Source organism: Manis javanica, chromosome 4, assembly GCF_040802235.1.
Source record: "Manis javanica isolate MJ-LG chromosome 4, MJ_LKY, whole genome shotgun sequence".
Taxonomy (NCBI): domain Eukaryota; kingdom Metazoa; phylum Chordata; class Mammalia; order Pholidota; family Manidae; genus Manis; species Manis javanica.
Window position 1 is genome coordinate 158,666,784 of NC_133159.1, and position 16,797 is coordinate 158,683,580.

Sequence of the window (16,797 nt, forward strand, 5' to 3'; positions counted from 1 at the left end):
GAGAGGTGGAGTATCAACCGTGGGAGCCTTGGGAGGGGACGCGAGGGCGGTCTATTACGTTTCTTTAATTAGAAGAGTAGTCCACAGACCAGAATGCAGAAAATACCCAGGCTACATATTGAAAACTCAGATACCTGTGCCCCACCCACAAAGATGTAGTGTGTAGGCCCAATTGGGTGGGGGTCTGTTAAAAAACAAGCTCTCTAGGCGAAGAGATGTAGCCGCTTGACTTCTAGAAACCCTGCCTTAAAACTCTGCAAGAAAACCCATTCGGGAGGGCCCCCGCCCACACGGGGTGCGGGTTGGGTGCCCTGGGAGGCGCAGGCAGGGAAACGAGAACCGTGTCTTGCGGGGGTCATGTCGCAGAGAGGCCGGACCCAAAGGGGGCGCCAGGAGCGCCCCCCTCCACAGCTCCAGGGGACCCGAGGACGCTGCTGGGCAAGCACCTCCGCTCGGCTTCCGGCGCCGGGGCCGGACCCAACTGTGCAGACCCCAGCCGCAACCCGGCGGCGTCTTCCGGGCCGAGGCGGGGCCGGGCCGGCCGGGAGGCGGAGGGAAGCGGGAAGGTGACCAGGGCGCGGGGCGGAGCCGGCGCGGCGTGGCAGAGGGGCCGACATGGGCGGCGTGGGGGCGACCCTGCGGCCGGCGGCCTGGGTGAGCACCCCCGCCCCGGCACGCAGGCAGCCAGGCCCTCCTCCCTCGCCCCTCCCCAGCCCCGCCCGCCGGTTCCCGGCTGGGCCCCCCAGGCCTCCCAAGTCCCCAGGCCCCGGTCGCCGCCTCGCGCCTCGCAGCCCTCCCCGAGCGCCTACCGGGCGCCAGCGCCTCCCCAGCAATTCCCCTTCCTATCTTGTGACCTCCTTTTCTTACCCTCCGGTTTCTCCTGCGACACTATGCCTCGCCGTCTCTTCCCTCCCAGAGGACTGCTCCGCTTTCCACTGACTTTATTTTTCTGTTTCCAAACCTCCGTCTCATGATGCCTGCGTTCCTTGCAGAAGCTGAACCAGAGGCGGGACATCGCCTCCTGGTTAGTAAGTATCTCTTCTCTCCTTCTCTTCGCCCATGTCCCCCAGGCCCAGAGACACCAAAGGTAGAGAGACCAGAGAAGGCAACCAGAAAGGATCAGCCCGGCTTCCCTGCCTCCGGCCTCCAAATGCCTTGCGTGTAGCAACCTCCTGATAGCTTAGGGAGCCAGGCTCTAGGACTGGGAACAGCGGTGCCTGATAAACCGAGTGCCAGGTCCAGCTGGCCCCACTAAGGCTGACAGGATCCTGGCCCTCCCTTCCCTCCATTGCCTCATTGTTTTAAAGGAAGGTAGCTGGACCCAGAAGCCTGAATGCCTATATGGCCTTGTAAACTCTCCCCAATCTGGAGTTCAGGATCCTTGTAGTCTTGAGGGGAATGTCCTTGTGGGGTGACATTAGACCAGCCTCCTGCAGAGAAAGCCTGCCACAAGCCAGGGCCAGTGGGAAACTGGACAAGGCCATAGGCAGGAAGGTGCTTCAGGGCAAGGGCTGACTCCAAGCTCCTCATCTCCCTTGCCACAGGCACGATGGTTCCCCAGAGTCCCAGCCAAGTCCGTGGTGGCCCTGAAAACACCCATCAGGGTGGAGCTGGTGGCTGGGAAAAGCTACAGATGGTGTGTGTGTGGCCGAAGCAAGAAACAGGTGAGAGACTCCTATCCCCCTCCCACTGACATAGGATACCCCTCTTTGGGGCAGCAGGATCTCCTGGGAGCTCCCACCCGAGACCATCTTTTTCCCACACATACCTGAAGGACAAGGGAGGCTGGGGGAGAAATAATACTCTCGGGCCAGTGCCACTCACAGCCCTGAGCTCCCTGTCCTCTGCATCTACCCTTTGTGATGAGGCCACTGAGAGAAACTCAGTCACACAGCCAGGCAAGTGGCGCCCTGGGTTCTGCACTCCTGGGGCCCCTCCTTGTGTCACACACACTGAGAGGCTTTCCAGTCTCTCCCCGCTGCCCCTGCTGCCCATGTCTCCTTCCTCCTTCCAGGAAGCATCTGGGCCAAAGGTTCCCAGGTCTTAGACTCCAATACTGGGAAGATGGTGCAGGCTCTCGTGCCCCTTCCCAGCGCCTTCTCCTGGACACCCTCCCCTTTGCCAGTTTGTGTGACTTCCCTGGCTACCTGCCGCAGCCTGCTGTCTTCTCAGCCTGGCTCCCCGCTCATTCTCCCTGCTGCCCCTTTAATTCGGCAGGAACCTGACCCATACTCTCCTGCCTGAGCTGAGCTTGAACTGTGTTCCTCCAGGCAGTGTGCAGCCCAGGGGCCATAGTCTTGCCTTGCCACTGATTGGACTTTGAGCAGGTCCTCATGAGGGTGGAGCCTGCTAGGGGAATGCCAGCCAGAGTGCGAGCTGGTCCAGGCAGGCACTCTGTGCCTTTCTGCCACTCGCCTTCTGGGACAGGTTGCCGGTTTTTATTTGCACACTTCTCTCCTCTCTCCTCCTACCCGACCCTGACCCCCAGGTCGAGAGGCCTTGGCTCCAGAACTGCCACTAACTAGTAAGTTAAGGCATCTCTCTGGGCCAGTTTCCATTACCCTGCCTCTTCTTGAACAGCTTCCCGATGGATGGGGAACATATCCTGCACCAGGTGGCCAGCTCACTGTGGGACATCCTCTTCCTCCCTTTAACATCCACTCCCTGTAACGTGGCCAGTTGTTCCCTGGAGCCAAACAAAACCGATGCCCTGGTCTTAAAGTATGGGGATGCACACAGGCTCTTTCCCACTTGATGAAGTTTTTACCCTGAGAATGGGGAAGAATATGGATTTCGTGAACCAATGAAGACTCAGAGAGCCATTAAAACAAGAAAGCAAGCCTGTATAGTGTAAACTGCTGATACCTAGTCCCATTTCACCTCGAAAATTCTATCCTCGTGCTCTGGCCTTATGGGTCCCCGAGATTAATGCTGTAAAGACCCATATTGAACACTTAGTATAAGCAAAGTGCATAGTAACCATTGTTTATTTCCTTGGGACAACTCCCCTCACATTACAGATGAGAGGTAAATTAGTGAACACAGGCAGTCTGCTAGGAAGCCTGAGCCCTAACCTCTGCACTGCCTAGACCTGCCCCACCCAGAAGGTGGGGTTGGGTCTCTGACTTCTCTCTTTCCCTTGTCAGCCCTTCTGTGATGGTTCCCACTTCTTCCAACGCACTGGCCTATCCCCACTCAAGTTCAAGGCTCAGGAGACCCGCATAGTGGCCCTCTGTACCTGCAAGGCCACCCAGAAGCCCCCATACTGCGATGGTACCCACAGGAGTGAGCGGGTACAGAAGACAGAAGTGGGCTCCCCACTCTGAGGGGGTGGCTGCTGCTTAGCTCCAGTCCTCTCTGGAAGGAACCCCCTTTGTGGGGAAGGACACCGAGTGCTGAGCCCAAGACAGGGATCACCTTGGGACCCCAGTACCCATAGTTGGCTTGTGAAGGATGTGCTCCCCATTACCTGAATTCTATCTGGGGCACCCACGAACTGACCCATGGTTCCATGCCTGCTGGTAAAGATGGCATAAAACACACCTGCCCACCCAGAGTGGTGTTCTTGTGGTCACTGGTGTAAGGCACATGGCCTACGCCTGCTTTGGATCTTAACTGGGGCTGGAGGGCAGCTGACTGGCGACAAGAAGGGGGCAGTTCAGGTTCATTCCATATCGGGTTGCCCAAGGCAGGCTGAGCCTAGCAGTGTGAGGTGGCCAGGGTACACCCCCACCCTTTCCTTGCTCCCTCCACCCCCAAAGAACTACAGGCTCTGGAGAGTGAGCAGATTTATTACAAAGCCAGGAGATACAAATGTCCCAGGGCAGGAGCAGGGTACAGCCACAGCGCCTCAGACACAGGACAAGGTGCAAACACGACAAACCTGTTGGAGGGCTCCCAACCCCAAACACCCAGGCTGTGATACAGTCTTGCCTCCTCACCTCCTCTCCACTCTGATCTATGTACATTGGAGGAAAAAAACAGGTGGGAAGGGATCTTTTGGGGTCTGCCCCTCAGGGCGCGGTGTGCTGACCTCGGAAGAGAGCTAAGGTCACAGTTTACAGGTTTGTGTCTCCTTGTGCTTTTAGATGCCTCTGCCGCTTTCCTGACTTGGCCTCAGCTGGGGGTGAGGAAGGGACTGGAGGGATGTTTCGCCTTTGCCAAAATCTGGGGTCTGAGCTTGTTTTGAGGTTAACCTCCACTCCAAGCCCCCATGAGACTTTACCACCAGCCTTGCAAATAAGGTTCCTGGGTGGGGGCAGGGGGCAGAAGCAGGTGAAGCAGGTCACAATTCTAAAGCCACAGTGGACGCCTCCAGTGGCCTGAACCTTCTCTTCCCTAAGGTAAATGATGCAAAGGCCACACACAAGGAAAAAAAAAGCAAAACAAAAAAAGGCAGAACTATATTCTTTGCACAAAGTTTCCACTGTAAGAGGAGTGGGTTAGGGAGATGCAATCTCCACCACCCACTTGCTCCTCAGACCCAGGGGATAAACTGCATTTGTAAAAAGGCACTGTCTTAGCAAGTTCTCTGGACATTCAGTAATGGGGGTAGGGGAACTGGTCAGGGCAGGACAGCAGGCCAAAATGGGGTGAGAAAGAGGGTAGACCCCATACACAGCCAGTTAGACTTGTGCCAAAAGTTCTGTGGGCTGGGTGGTAGGGCCCCCTAACACCCCATCTGCCTTGGGAAACAGAATAGGATGGGGTAGAGCTTTACTGAGTTTCAAGTAGCCCCTCCAACCCTCTTCCTGGCACCCCCAAAAAGAGAGCAGAGCAAATCACACAAGACCCCCTAAGAATGAACACCCCATCCCCCATACATACACACACACATAAAGTTTGTTTCCTGTGGCATTTAAATTAATCTGGTTGGTTCATAGAAAATAAGTATGTATATTTGGTTTTTCCTATGTACATATATATATAAATTTATTTATAAAACCCACCCCCCACCCCTAAGGTGGGAGGAACTGGGAAAAGTAGAAGAGGTGGAAAAAGGGCCCAGAAAAAGTGGAGGGGTGGAGAGGCATGGCTGGAAAGGAAGGGAGAGGGTCCCTTTTCTCAAATTAAGGGGGGCACAGGAGCTCCGTTGACGGTCATCTTGCGCCCCCTGCTGGTGGAGGATGATGTCTGCAGGCAGTTCGAGGTGCCCCCGTTGGCAGCTGTGGTGGCCCCACTGGCTGTCGAAGGGGGAGTTGGGGAGGTAGGGTGGGTGGCTGGGGGCCCGTGGGAGCTGGGAGAGCCATGGGAGGGGGTGGCTGGGCTGGGCAGGGAGGAGGAGGTGGCCGGCAGGGTGGCAGGGCTGGGAGCCTTGTCGCTGACTGACTCACACTCGGACGCCCCGCTGGTGTTGGTGCCCTCGGAGGGGGTGGGTGCTGTGGGCAAGGTGAGCCGCCTGCAGGCCGGCTGGACACGATACTTGAGGGGGAGAGGGACGTTCTGCAAGGAGAGGGTAGGGGTTAAAGAGAAGAGGCTGAGCAGGCAGCCACCCACCTCACCCACAGTGCCCAACAGGAAGAAAAGGAAGGTCTGGGCCCTGGAGGGGTTCAGAAAGACTGAGAGGAGACAGGCAAAGCGAACCTGCGAGAGCAAGGCCAGAGACAGACACCCAGAGAGGCAGAGAGAACGTCTAAGACCAGAGGTGAGGAGAGGAAGGCAGAAAAGCAGCAAAGCGACATTTATCCTCCACAGTCACCAGCCCCTCTGACACCAAATCAGGGCATGTAATCTGCCAAAGGGTCCTTTTCTCCTGAGTGTGGGAGGTCATCATCGAAAGACGGCCTGGAGGCTGACCTGGTGTGGCAGGCCGCCCTGGGCACGACCAGCTCATGGGACAAGGGATGAACAGTGATTAGAGCAGGATGGCCACGTCACTGTGGCCACAGACCAGTGCCAGACCCTGCAGGGGTCCTTCCCAGGCCTGCCCCCCGACCTGCACCACCCCACACTGCCGGCCTTACCCGCCTCCAGGGGTAGATGTAGGCGATGTCCATGAGGGTGTAGTATTCCTTCAGTGGCTCGTCCTCATACAGAACCTCCACCTGAAGGTGGAAGAGGAGGACACCATGAGCCTGGCCAGGCTTAAGGCTCTAGCCGTCCGGCAGAGGCTCCAAGCTAGGAGTCTTGTGGGGTAGGTGGTAGGGTAATAGAGAGGGTAGACTTGAAGGTGGTCCCTCAGTACTCTGGGGTTTCATGGTGGACTTGACTTTCCTATCAGAGTTGTCCCAACATAACTCCTTCTTATCAGGCAGGAAGGGATCCAGAGAAAAATACCTACATCATTAACCCCCAGCCCTGTAGCCATCTATCCACACAGCTGTCTGGGTCCCCTTACATCTCTGGCAGGTCCCCCAGAGGAGCTAACAGGCAAAGAAAGGCCAGGTGAGAAGGAGCTCGTGAAGCACTGGCTCTTACCCGGGCTGCACAGCAAAATTACCCAGGGAACTTAAAAAAAAAATACCAGTGCCTAGATCTCACCCCACTAAGATTCTGATTTAACTGGTTATCAAGGCTTTAGGACGGTGGATCCAATTATTACTGCGTTATCAGAATCATGTGGGGAGCTTTAAAACCTGACTCTGCACCCTGGCTTCAATAGACGCCCCATCTGGGTTTCAAGTAATCTGCCAAAGCATCCTTTTCTCCTGAGTGTGGGAGAACTTAACTTCTACTTAAGTTCAATTATACAACCACACAGGCTCTGGTGACGCCTGGCCGGCCCTGGACCAAATTGGCTGGGATGCACAGACTGTTAGATTTACAGACACTGGTTTTTTGAAAGGGCTCAGGGGCTCACCTTGTACTTGCTGGGTACATCCATCTTGTTGCGGAGAAACTTGGCAAGATGCATGACGGTCATGGCTGCTGGACACCGCAGGAAGCGTACCCCCGTCTGCTGCAGGGGAGGCACCTAAGGCCTGAGGTCCACCCCAGGCACTCTCTCCCAGGCCACATTCTACTCCTCGCAGGACCCAGCACTCACCTTCTCCTTGTCCCCATCCCCATTTTCCAGAGGACCCTTCTTTTCCTCCCGGTCCCTGGGGGAGGACAAAGAATGAAGCTAGGGAGAGCCTGCAGCAGGCAGGACCCCTAATGCACACATCCAGAAGGCCCTCCCAGAGGTACCCTTTCCTCCCAAGGGAATAGGCCCAAAGTGGGAAAAGGGGACAACCCAGCCTAGGGTCCCAAAAGGACCAGGCATGGGTCAGACTTGCCTGACGCCTTCATAGAACTCGATGGAGAGGCTCACGATCTCATCATCACTCAGAGCCCCCTTCTCCTGCTCTAGGACCTCTCCACGGTCCTCATTGGAGCCATTGGGGACTGTAGAAGGAGAGAGCTCTGAGGGGCTGGTCTCAGATGGGGGAAAGGACCGGGGGGCTCAGCGGGGTGAGCCCAGCCGTCCTGCAGGCTGGGAAGGCAGCGTGGTGGTGAGTGGAGGGTGGACAGCCCAGTGCATCCAGCCCTTGTGCCTGGGGCAGTGACACACTCACGTGGTCCCAGCTGGGAACACACACACAAGTGGACACAAAAACACACCCACCTTCTGTCAGGGGGTACGCTGCATAGAAATCCCGCCGCCGTTTCATCTCATCTGAAAGAGGGAAGCAGGGTGAGGAGAGAGCAACAGGCTGGGAAGTGAGGGGCACTGGGCAGAAGGGTGTGTAGATACCTTTAAAAAGCCCAGGGACCAATTTGTAGACTATGTCTTGCAGGGTTTTGTCTGATCTGGAAAAAAACGTACAGAGGCCTGTCAGTGAACGCCTCACCCTGATCTTCCCAGGCAGGGGACACCACTTCCCACCTCCCTTCCTTATTCCCAGGGCCCAGGCCTTGTGATCCCTGTATGCCTATCTTTACCCCTTTAGTATTTCTCCACCTATGACAAGCTGGATATACCCAGAGAGGGAAGGGCCCTTAGGTTCACACCCAGTGCTTCTCCCCTATCTGCCACCTTGGCTACAGGAAGCAAAAGGGCTGAGGGACAGAGGGCAGCTGACCCACAGGATTGGCAAGGGCAGGGGCTGCACGGCCAGGCCCACCTGATGCTCAGCAGCGGCCGGGTTTTATGGACCTGCACATCACACATGGGGCAATACTTGTTGGTCTCCAGGTAGCGCACAATGCAGGTTTTGCAGACTTGGAGGGTGTGGAGAGAGGAAGGAGAATCAGAGCCCCCTTCCTAATCCGGGACCAACCCCCAGGCCCTCTGCTCAGATTTAGGTACTCCTTCCTCTCCACCCTGTCTCCACAGTTCAGGCCTGTTCAAAGGCCCAACATGACCATGCCTCACATAGATGGCAACTGACCCATATCCACCACTGGGGAAGGACAGATCCTGGGAGTCTGTGTGTGTGCGTGTGTGCGTGTGGCCAGTGTCATGTACCATGCATAAGGTGAGCCCCAAGTCCCAAGTCCCCCAGTGGAGTACAGAACAATACCCCGCCTTTAGGCACTCCCAGGGTCCCTGACCCTTGCCACCAAGGTCACAGAGCACACAAGGGGCAGCTCCATCTCCATGGGGTGCAATTTCAGCCACAGAAATATAAAGGATAGAAATGAAATCTCAGGTCACGGTCCCTAAAACAAACTTCGGGGCTGAGACCGCTGGCCTCCCCTCCCTCCCAGGCAGCCTCTGTGACCTGCCTGGGACCCCTACCAGACACACAGACCTCTGTGGGCCTGTATTCTTGCCTTCCCCGGGGCAGCCCCCTCCACTGAACTCACAGGAATGCAAGCACTCCACGATGGTAGTGGCATCGATGAAGTACCCCCCACAGAGGGCACACATGAGGTGAGGGTTCAGCTCTGTGATTCTGATCCGTGTGGTCCGATGCATGATGCCGGGGTGGGGAGCAGGGGGACTGGGGAGAGTCACCCTGGGAAATCAAAGTAGAATCAGAAACCCAGAGATCTGAGAGCCCCTTCCCATTCTCCACTCCACCTGGCCCCCCAAACAACCTCTCTCCCCCAGCCTGAGACCCTTCCTCTCTGCCTTCAAGCCCTGACTGGGTGCATGCATGCAGGTGCTTCTTTCTGGCCCCCTTTGAGTGTTCACTGGGTGCCAGGGCCTCTGGAGATTCATGTGACTTGAGCAAAAGGTAGGCTCCATTTCAGGAGCAGCAGGAAAGACTGAGGTTAGACCACAGGAAGTACTACCTAACTCTCCAGAGGATGTGGGGAGGCAGGCAAATGGAAGAGAGCAGAGTTCTTAGAAAACTCCCCAATCCCAATCCATATTCACTCAAATGCATACTAGGAGCTAGGAGAAAACATAGACCCATCTACCAAACTCAAAGCCCCTAACTTGGTTTTTCTGCTCTGTCCTACCCTCCATCCATCCAATCACTCCTCCTCCAAGAAGCCTTCCTTGGAAACTGTGGCACAGACTGCCTTAAGTCTGACGGGAGCACCCCATCACTTGCCCTTCTGGCTCTGCATCCTTCCCTGGCCCTGGAGCAGCTCTGTGGAAATCCACCATACACTGCCCATGCATGTGCCAGGCCTGGTGCTCAGGCAGGAACTACTGAGGGCAGTCCTAACATGCCTGGAGCGGGGAACACACAGCTCCAGCCCAACCCCATTACCTGGACTCTGCAGGTAATGACAAAGAGCCCGGGCCAAGAGACTGCTATTGCCCTCTCCACAGGAATGCTGCCACGTGCCCCGACACACAGCCCACCTGCGCGAGTCCCCCGGATCACACACAGAACTGCCCCACCCACCCCCAGGCTCCCGTCTGCAAACTATCCACAGGCTGCCCAGTGACAGACCACAGGCTCTTGGAGATGCCTGGCAAAGCTGGGCAAAGAGTTCTCTCTGCAGCCCAGTCAAGCACCCAGCCAGGACCTGGATTGGCTGATGGGCTTTCTTCTTGGTATAAAAATCAAACCTGCACCTAGGAGGGATGGCCTCTTTCCCAGAGCAAGAGCCCAAGGGGTGGAGCATGGGAGAGTGGCCAAGCCCCACAGCTCCTTTACAACATACACCCTCCTCTCCTTCCCAGAAAGATTTCTAAAGCCATCACATGGGGTTTTCTAGGATCAGAAATTCACAGCCGGGATCAGCAGTTTCTATAGAGACCCCAGGATGAGTTTGGCCAGGACCCAAACAACCAATAGAGGCCAGCCAGAGACCAAAAGGGATGGAGAGACACAAAGGCCACACGTGGGACAGACACCACGTTGCAGGGCAGACAGAAGGGAACCAGCAAGCCCAGAGAGCCAGCAGAGATGCAGTGGCCTAGAGCTGCAGGAAGGAAAAGGGTTCCTGCTCCACATAGGGCAGCCTGGGCAGGCCCTGCTGGCATAGGGTCCCCCCTTCACAACTATGCAGAAAGCTTGCTGGTTACTCCACTGTTTGGCGGTTTCCATAGAAACCCTGTCCCTGGCAAGATGCCCAAATATTATTACAACCATCCAGAGGACAGAACAAACTCCAAGCGGCATTCTCTCTGAGTGTAATACCCACTAGATATGTACATGCCATCTGGGCCTCCAAAGGCACTTCGTGTGACTGCTTGTCCCGTGTCCACATGCATCTATGTGCACACACAGCCAGAAACAAAACATTTGGGGGTCTGATAATGCCAGGGCTCCAGGTTGCTACTGAGAAAGCCCCTTCTCTTACTCTCCCTCTCACGTACACATGCCATATATGCACACACATAGGCACTTCTCACTGCCTCAGTCTTCACATTCACACACTCACTGTTTTCAAAATAGACACTTGCTCTTAAGAACTCCCATCCAGCACCTGCCAGGCAAACTATGACTTCAACACACAAGAGCTCCTAGGCAAACATCCGTGACCTTCACCCTCTCACTTCCATAAACATTTGTGAGAATTCAGACCAAGACTACCCCCCAAGCTCCTTCCTAGCTGCTTAGGTGAAGGAAAGAACTGTGGTGCTTATTGAATGAAATGTTCCTTCTTCTCCCCTTTAAGAAATAAGCACCCTTACCACACTCCCTGCTTCCCCCCACCCCATCCCCAGGTGCCTCAGACTGTTACCTCTGGGGCTGGGGGTGGGGAGACACACTGATTGGTTCCTCACCTGATTGCCATGGTTACCTGCAGGGCCCTGCCAGCAGGTGCCAAGAACAACTGTAAACAGGAGCTCTGTTCCCCCACTGTACCCCCTCCCTACCCACCCCCCGCAACTAGGCCTAAGGGCCCCACACCTGACACCCAATTCCTCCCGCTGCAACTGCCTGGTGTGCTGTGTGAAAGAGGAAGAGGGGTGATGGATAGCTGGCCCTCCAGATGTCAGGACTTTAAGAAGAGCCTGGGAGATGGGAACAGCCTGAGGGAGGAAGCGAGAGAGACAAATCCCCAGAAGCAGAAAGGGAGGCCAAGGGCCATTTGGAAGCGCCCTTTAGGGGCTTGAACGAGTCGGTCCCCACCGTATCTCCACAGCAGACCTGAACACTATCTCCCATGCCCAATACCTTTTCCCAGTTGGGGGCCAAGTCCTTCAGTATCTTCTGTCCCCAAACCACTGTCTCTGCAAGGGTATGATAGTTGGGGAGCCCATGCACCTGGCCCCTGGGGCCCTGGGTCTCGGCTCAAGTGGCAGGAAAAGAGCTTATCAGCTCCCCACTCCCCAACCCAACTCTTCCTTGCCATTCAAGACTGGCATTTGTGTTTCCCCTACTAACTTAAAATCTCCTTAAAGTCTTCAGGTTTCCCTGCAAGCCTAGTAAGGCTTTCTACCCAATACTTTTCTTTAAGTTCCCCTGCAACAAGATGCAGTTTCTGATAACCCAGAGGTCCCTTCTGCTCATTCAGATGCCCAGCTACAACATTCTTTGCTCTGCCTTTCTTCCTACACATGACATTAGCCCAACTCCTCACTAGAAATCTCCAGGTCTTGGGATACATCACTCAAGGTCACATCCAGACATCTAGAAATGGAGAGGTAAAGTAGATCTTAGAAAGCATCTTGGCCAATCCTTTCATTTTACAGATGAAGAAACTCAGAAAGAAATGACTTGTCTAAGGTCACACAGTGATGCAGAGGCCATCCTAGGACTAGAAACTGCCTGACTCCTGTTCAAGTGCACTTTGCACAGTGACAGCCGGCCAGGCTCCCCACTCATCTGAGGAACAAATAGCCCTGGCCTGACTTCACCCAGGCAGGTAGCAGGCAGGGCTCTGGGTTCCCTGGAAGACCACTCACTGAACCTTCTAGGAGGGGGTTAAAGTCTGGCCAACACATGACCATGAACACACACTCTCATTTTGAAGTGGGAAGAGGGGGCAGAGGCTAATCATCTGACCCCACTTTCGTGGTACTGGGTCCCGGGAGTCCATTCCTCTCCCGGCTGCATGGAGAAGGTCCCGGGGGGTCTGCCTGGGGACACTGTCAAACTCTCAATGTTCCCTGATCCTTGACTGGGACAAAGATCAGTGTGTGTGTATGTCATCCTCCCCCAACCCCTAGCAGCATCAAAAAGTCCTCCAGTTTCCTGAAGCTGGGCTCATTCAACCCTCCCTCCCTTTCCCACCTCTCAGCTTCCTAAGATCAAACAAAGACAAAACCCAAAATATACACACAGAGCTACGCACTGCCAGATACACACAGACATATGCACATGCAGCCAGACACACCCCCTCCACCTCTCCCTTACACAACACACCAGGCCAGACAGACACTACACACACACACACAGCTAGACAGACACGTTGCTAGACACACAGAAACACACCAGGCCAGATATACCCCATCACACATTCAGCCAGACCAGAGCCAGGCCCTCACTTGCCAGATGTACAAGCCACCCCACCCACCCCAGAAGCACAGTCTGACATCCCTACCTGAATGGAGAGCTGCAAACACACACTAACCTTTTGTGCATCCCTGGTCCACCCAGGGAAAATTATAACATAAGTCTTCTGGTAACAAAGGCAGTGCAGCTCCCAACCTTCGCTCTGGGGGCCAGAGGCTGCAGGAGTGGGGTGGGCATCTAACCTGCACAAAGATGTAACCTCTTCCTGTTCAGGTTCTCTCCATTCCCAGAGCAGCAGCTCCATCAAACAAGATCTCTCAGGCAAGGCGAGGGGCAGCAGAGAGCCCCCTTTCCTGCCCAGTCCTGCAAAGATTTTGAACCCCAGCCAGCTACTCTGACCTGAATCCTGAGTCCCAGGTCTCACCTGGGGGTTGTTTCCTGTCTCATTCCAAAGACAGCTAGCTCTAAGACCTCAACCCCCAACTCCAAACCAGGGAACCCCTGGGGAAACCTCCCCATCAAAAAGCTGCAACAGAGCTGGCTTTATGCTCCTTCCCCAAGTGCTGACACCTTGGAACAGAGTGGAGAGGGGGAGGAAGGAGAAACTAAGAGTTTCAGAACAGATACAAACTGTGCAAGAGGCCCAGAGAAAGAAGCATGGGAGTAAGAGACAACGGAGTGGGAAACAAGCAGGAAAGCCCCCCATCCCTCCGTGACAAGGAGGCCTAGGGAAACTGAGGCACCATGCGTGTGCGTGTGTGTGGTTGTAATCGGAGAGATAATGCCAAGGGGGAGCGCGAGGTAACATTTCCATAATATGTACAGGCAACTTCAACACCCCGAGGCCGCCTCCTTCCCACCCCAAGCATCCGGAGCAATTCTGGGCAGATGGGGGTGGTGGGGGAGGGGGAGAGGCGCGCCTGGGCCCCCCGTGGAGGCAGGAGGGGGCAGGGGTGCCTGCTCGCGGGGAGGTCCCAAACCCTCAGAGCTAGGAGCAGGGCCTGGGGAGAGGGGCACAGCCCGGCTCCCCAGCGTTAGAGGGTTGGTCAGACCCGTCCTGCCACCGCTGGCGATAGGAAATATCACGAAACATCTTCCCCCAATCTCCTCTCTACCCCCTCCGCCCTGGCTTCCCCTGGGGCCCGAGTCAGAGGTTCAGGGACCCCAATTACCCGGTGACCGCTCCTACCTTCCCTAAAGCCAAACTTTCGGTGGGGCCCAAGGAGGGGTGTTCCGGAGAGAGGCTCTGCTAAGGTGGTCTGGGGAGGGGGCGGGGCTCCCACACTGGGATGAGGGGAACGGGACCGGCTGGGGGAGGTGCCGGGGAGGATGGGGACCCGGGCAGGGAATAGCGCCCCCGCCCGGCCCCGCAGCAATTAAAATAGCATGTCCTCTTCCTCCCGGCCTCAAGTCCTGGCGCGTCTACGACGTCCCAGTGCCCACGAAAGAAGCAGAGCGCGACCCCTCCCCAGACCGAAAGGAGAAGCAGAGTAGAACCGGGGGGTGCTCTGGTTCATGGGGAGGGTTAGGGGGCCAGAGATCCGCCCCAGCGCAGAGTCCCAAAGCCCTTGCGGCTGCCTTGGACCCTCCCCCTGCTACCTCGGGAGCAGGTCCTACGAGGGGGCTGCGGCACAAAGAGGCGGTGGTCGAGGGAGACGCCAAACCGTTAAAAGGGGAAATCCACTTCGGCCATCTTGGAAGGGAGGCAAGGGAAAAGGGAAGAGAAAAAAGGGAGAAAGAAAGGCGGACCGGACCAGCTAGGATAGGGGCTGGCGGGGGTGGGGCGGAGACGCGAGCAGCAGGCCCAGCCCGGAGCCTCCCCACTCCCACCAGGGTTAGTAAAGGATGCACCGGCCCCCCCAGCCCAATCCCAGATGGGTACGGGGTAGGAGAGGGAACGGAAAGGGGAGTCTGCCTCCGCTTACCTGGGTTCGGGGTCCGGTGGGTCTCGGGAAGGGGGGGATGGGAGGGAGGGAGGGAAGGGAGGGGAGGGGGCCCGCAGCCGTGTCGCTCGCTCTGGCGGCGGGAGGGGAGAAACGTACGGTAAGAAAGGAGTTTGTGAAAGCGGCTCGGGGTGGGAGGGAGAGAGGGGAGCGGAGGGGAAGGGAGGGGAGGGGGGAGGGGAGGGACCGGGGCTTGGGAGGGGGGGAGAGTCAAAATGGCTTTTTTCCTCCAGACAAGAGTAGGTCCCGCCCACTACTCACCCACGTGACCTCATTCCTTCAGGGTGTTTGCGTAGAGGGGAAAAGGAGGAGGGGAGAGGCTAACGAGGCACCCCCTCACCGGGTGCTGGGCCCCCCAAACTTGGATACGACTCACCCTTCCCAAACAGTCCTTGATCCTGGAGGATGGGTCCTCTTATGTTTCCCTCTGCAACTAACCCCTTTCCTCCCCCAAATATGTGCGCGCCCTCCACCCCCTGATCCTGTGGTCCCCGCCCCTACCTGGGGCTCCTGGAAGATGGTGAAATGAGGACGGGGCTGAAATGTGGCTCTGCAGTCTTGCACGCCTCGGCCTAAACCAAGGGCGCTGGGCTCGGGTGGGGAGAGAGACGCCTCCGGCCAAGCGTCCGGATTATTTTCATTCACTCTAAGTGGCACTCCCTTAAAATTAATAACTATATCGGTGAGAGAGAGCGTGTCCCTCTACCTGCCCCTCTCGGCGGCCGGATCACCGGCTCTAAAACGCAGTGCCCCGGACCCAGATGGGGCGCCTCGCGGGGAGCACACCAACTAGAACCAAGGCAGAGGCCTAGGGGGAGGTCTCGTGGGGGCGGGGAGCGGCGTGCTCGGGCGAAGAATGGAACGCCACCCGGATCGGGAGACACGCTGGAAACCGGCACCCTGGCTCAGGGCCTGGGACACAAAAATCCGGTCGAATGCGAAAGGACCGAATGGATTAGAAAAGCAGGTGCAGGGGCTCGAAAGTGGGCCCGCGCTTTTTTTCCTGCCTTGCGCCGATTCCCGCATTTTCCTCGGGTGTGCGGATCGCGCTGGGCGCTGGGCGCGGCGGCAGGAGGTGCCGGGGAGCGCCAAGCCGGCGGGTGCCAGCCGGACTCCCATCGTCGCCGCCGGCCCCTCCCAGCGCTCGGCCTCCTGTCCCCAAGGGTTCCCCCCGGGAGAAGGTAACTAGGAAGAGGCTCTGAAAAGCTGAGAGGAGAGGCTGAGGCTGGCGCCGGAGAAGCCAATCTATACTACGTTACGGCGACGCCCGTAGGCCTGTCTCATTAGGTCGGTCGAGTATCTTATTCGTTATTCAATATTTATTAGAGATGGTCACTGTGTCCCTCCAAAGAACTCAATTATCCGGCCAGAAGCGCCATTAAGCGCACTGGCACGGGGTGGCTCGAGTTAGGAAATGAGACGAATCTTCGGCAAGCTTCGGGACGCCTGCCTCCGCCCCCTTCCCACTTCGCTCGCTGCCCAGGAAGGCCCGAAGATGGGGCCCGGGGACTGAATGCTTTCACCCTCTGGCCGCGACCCAGAGACCTGCAGACACTGGCCGCCGAGTGACCCCAGCTTCAGTCTGCAGCCCACACCCGCCGATGGGGGCGGGGAGGAAGAAGAAGAGCGGGAGGGATTTCCGCCCAGAGCGGGTGGCCTGAGAACCCGCGGGAGAAGAACCGGGTAGGACCGGCCACCTACTCCCCTGTCCTTGCACGCGGAGACCGGGAGTTCGCAGCCCCTCGTGGAGAGCGGGCTCTTGGACACGCCTACTGGCCCTAGGTCCAGCATGTGGTCGGCATCCTGGACGCTGCCAGGGAAGACTCGCGCTTCCTCTCTGTTCCCCAGTCGCGCAGCGGGGAGATTCAGCGCAGCAGGGGCTTCCTGGTAGCCACGTCTTTCCAGCTGGAAGATCCCCGGCTAGAGATACCTGTAGAGGGCTTCGGGAAGATCTCAGTGGCACCCACGATCTACATGGGCACCACTGGGCAGCCTCGGGATGGAGGGGGGAAGATGTCAGCTACTAAGACGAGGGCTGACGTCCCTTTGAGTCCCCACTAAGGCCTTTAATCCTGGAGCGCGAGGGGGCTCCCCACTGTGCTCATCGCTGGTGTGTGTGT

General features: G+C 57.0%; 2 protein-coding genes across 10 annotated transcripts; one reads left to right on the forward strand and one right to left on the reverse strand.

Moving 5' to 3' along the window:
• Positions 1–436: 436 nt before the first annotated feature.
• CISD3 (CDGSH iron sulfur domain 3) lies at positions 437–3,554 on the forward strand. Of its 2 annotated transcripts, XM_036990882.2 has the most exons (4): positions 437–654; positions 993–1,028; positions 1,545–1,664; positions 3,147–3,554. In XM_036990882.2, the coding sequence occupies exons 1-4, from the start codon at positions 616–618 to the stop codon at positions 3,324–3,326; spliced, it is 375 nt and encodes a 124-aa protein (XP_036846777.1). In that variant the 5' UTR covers positions 437–615; the 3' UTR covers positions 3,327–3,554. The 2 variants fall into 2 exon arrangements, with proteins under 2 accessions (XP_036846777.1, XP_017500225.1); XM_017644736.3 differs by lacking the exon at positions 437–654 and having other exon boundaries at positions 738–1,024.
• A 221-nt stretch (positions 3,555–3,775) lies between these two features.
• On the reverse strand, positions 3,776–14,797 carry PCGF2 (polycomb group ring finger 2). 8 transcript variants are annotated; one of them, XM_073235533.1, is made up of 12 exons: positions 14,660–14,797; positions 12,853–12,976; positions 8,731–8,882; positions 8,046–8,142; positions 7,676–7,731; positions 7,547–7,597; positions 7,218–7,326; positions 6,986–7,040; positions 6,800–6,913; positions 5,964–6,044; positions 5,334–5,442; positions 3,776–5,179 (listed from the first exon to the last, which is right to left on the reverse strand). In XM_073235533.1, exons 2-12 carry the CDS (start codon positions 12,861–12,863, stop codon positions 5,100–5,102), a joined length of 915 nt encoding a protein of 304 aa, XP_073091634.1. In that variant the 5' UTR covers positions 12,864–12,976; positions 14,660–14,797; the 3' UTR covers positions 3,776–5,099. The 8 variants fall into 8 exon arrangements, with proteins under 8 accessions (XP_073091634.1, XP_073091633.1, XP_036846768.1 ...); XM_073235532.1 differs by having other exon boundaries at positions 3,776–5,183; XM_036990873.2 differs by adding an exon at positions 14,334–14,427 and having other exon boundaries at positions 3,776–5,442; positions 14,660–14,779.
• Positions 14,798–16,797: the final 2,000 nt, after the last annotated feature.

Bases quoted from the DNA above. Each gene is read 5' to 3' on its own strand.
- CISD3 (XM_036990882.2), top strand. From the start codon at position 616: ATGGGCGGCGTGGGGGCGACCCTGCGGCCGGCGGCCTGG. The intron at 1,029-1,544 runs GTAAGTATCTCT...CCCTTGCCACAG, and splicing joins GGGACATCGCCTCCTGGTTA to GCACGATGGTTCCCCAGAGT. The intron at 1,665-3,146 runs GTGAGAGACTCC...TTCCCTTGTCAG, and splicing joins GTGGCCGAAGCAAGAAACAG to CCCTTCTGTGATGGTTCCCA.
- PCGF2 (XM_036990874.2), bottom strand. The intron at 6,914-6,985 runs GTGAGTGCTGGG...CTCAGGCCTTAG, and splicing joins GGGATGGGGACAAGGAGAAG to GTGCCTCCCCTGCAGCAGAC. The intron at 6,045-6,799 runs GTGAGCCCCTGA...TTCCACCTTCAG, and splicing joins ATGTACCCAGCAAGTACAAG to GTGGAGGTTCTGTATGAGGA.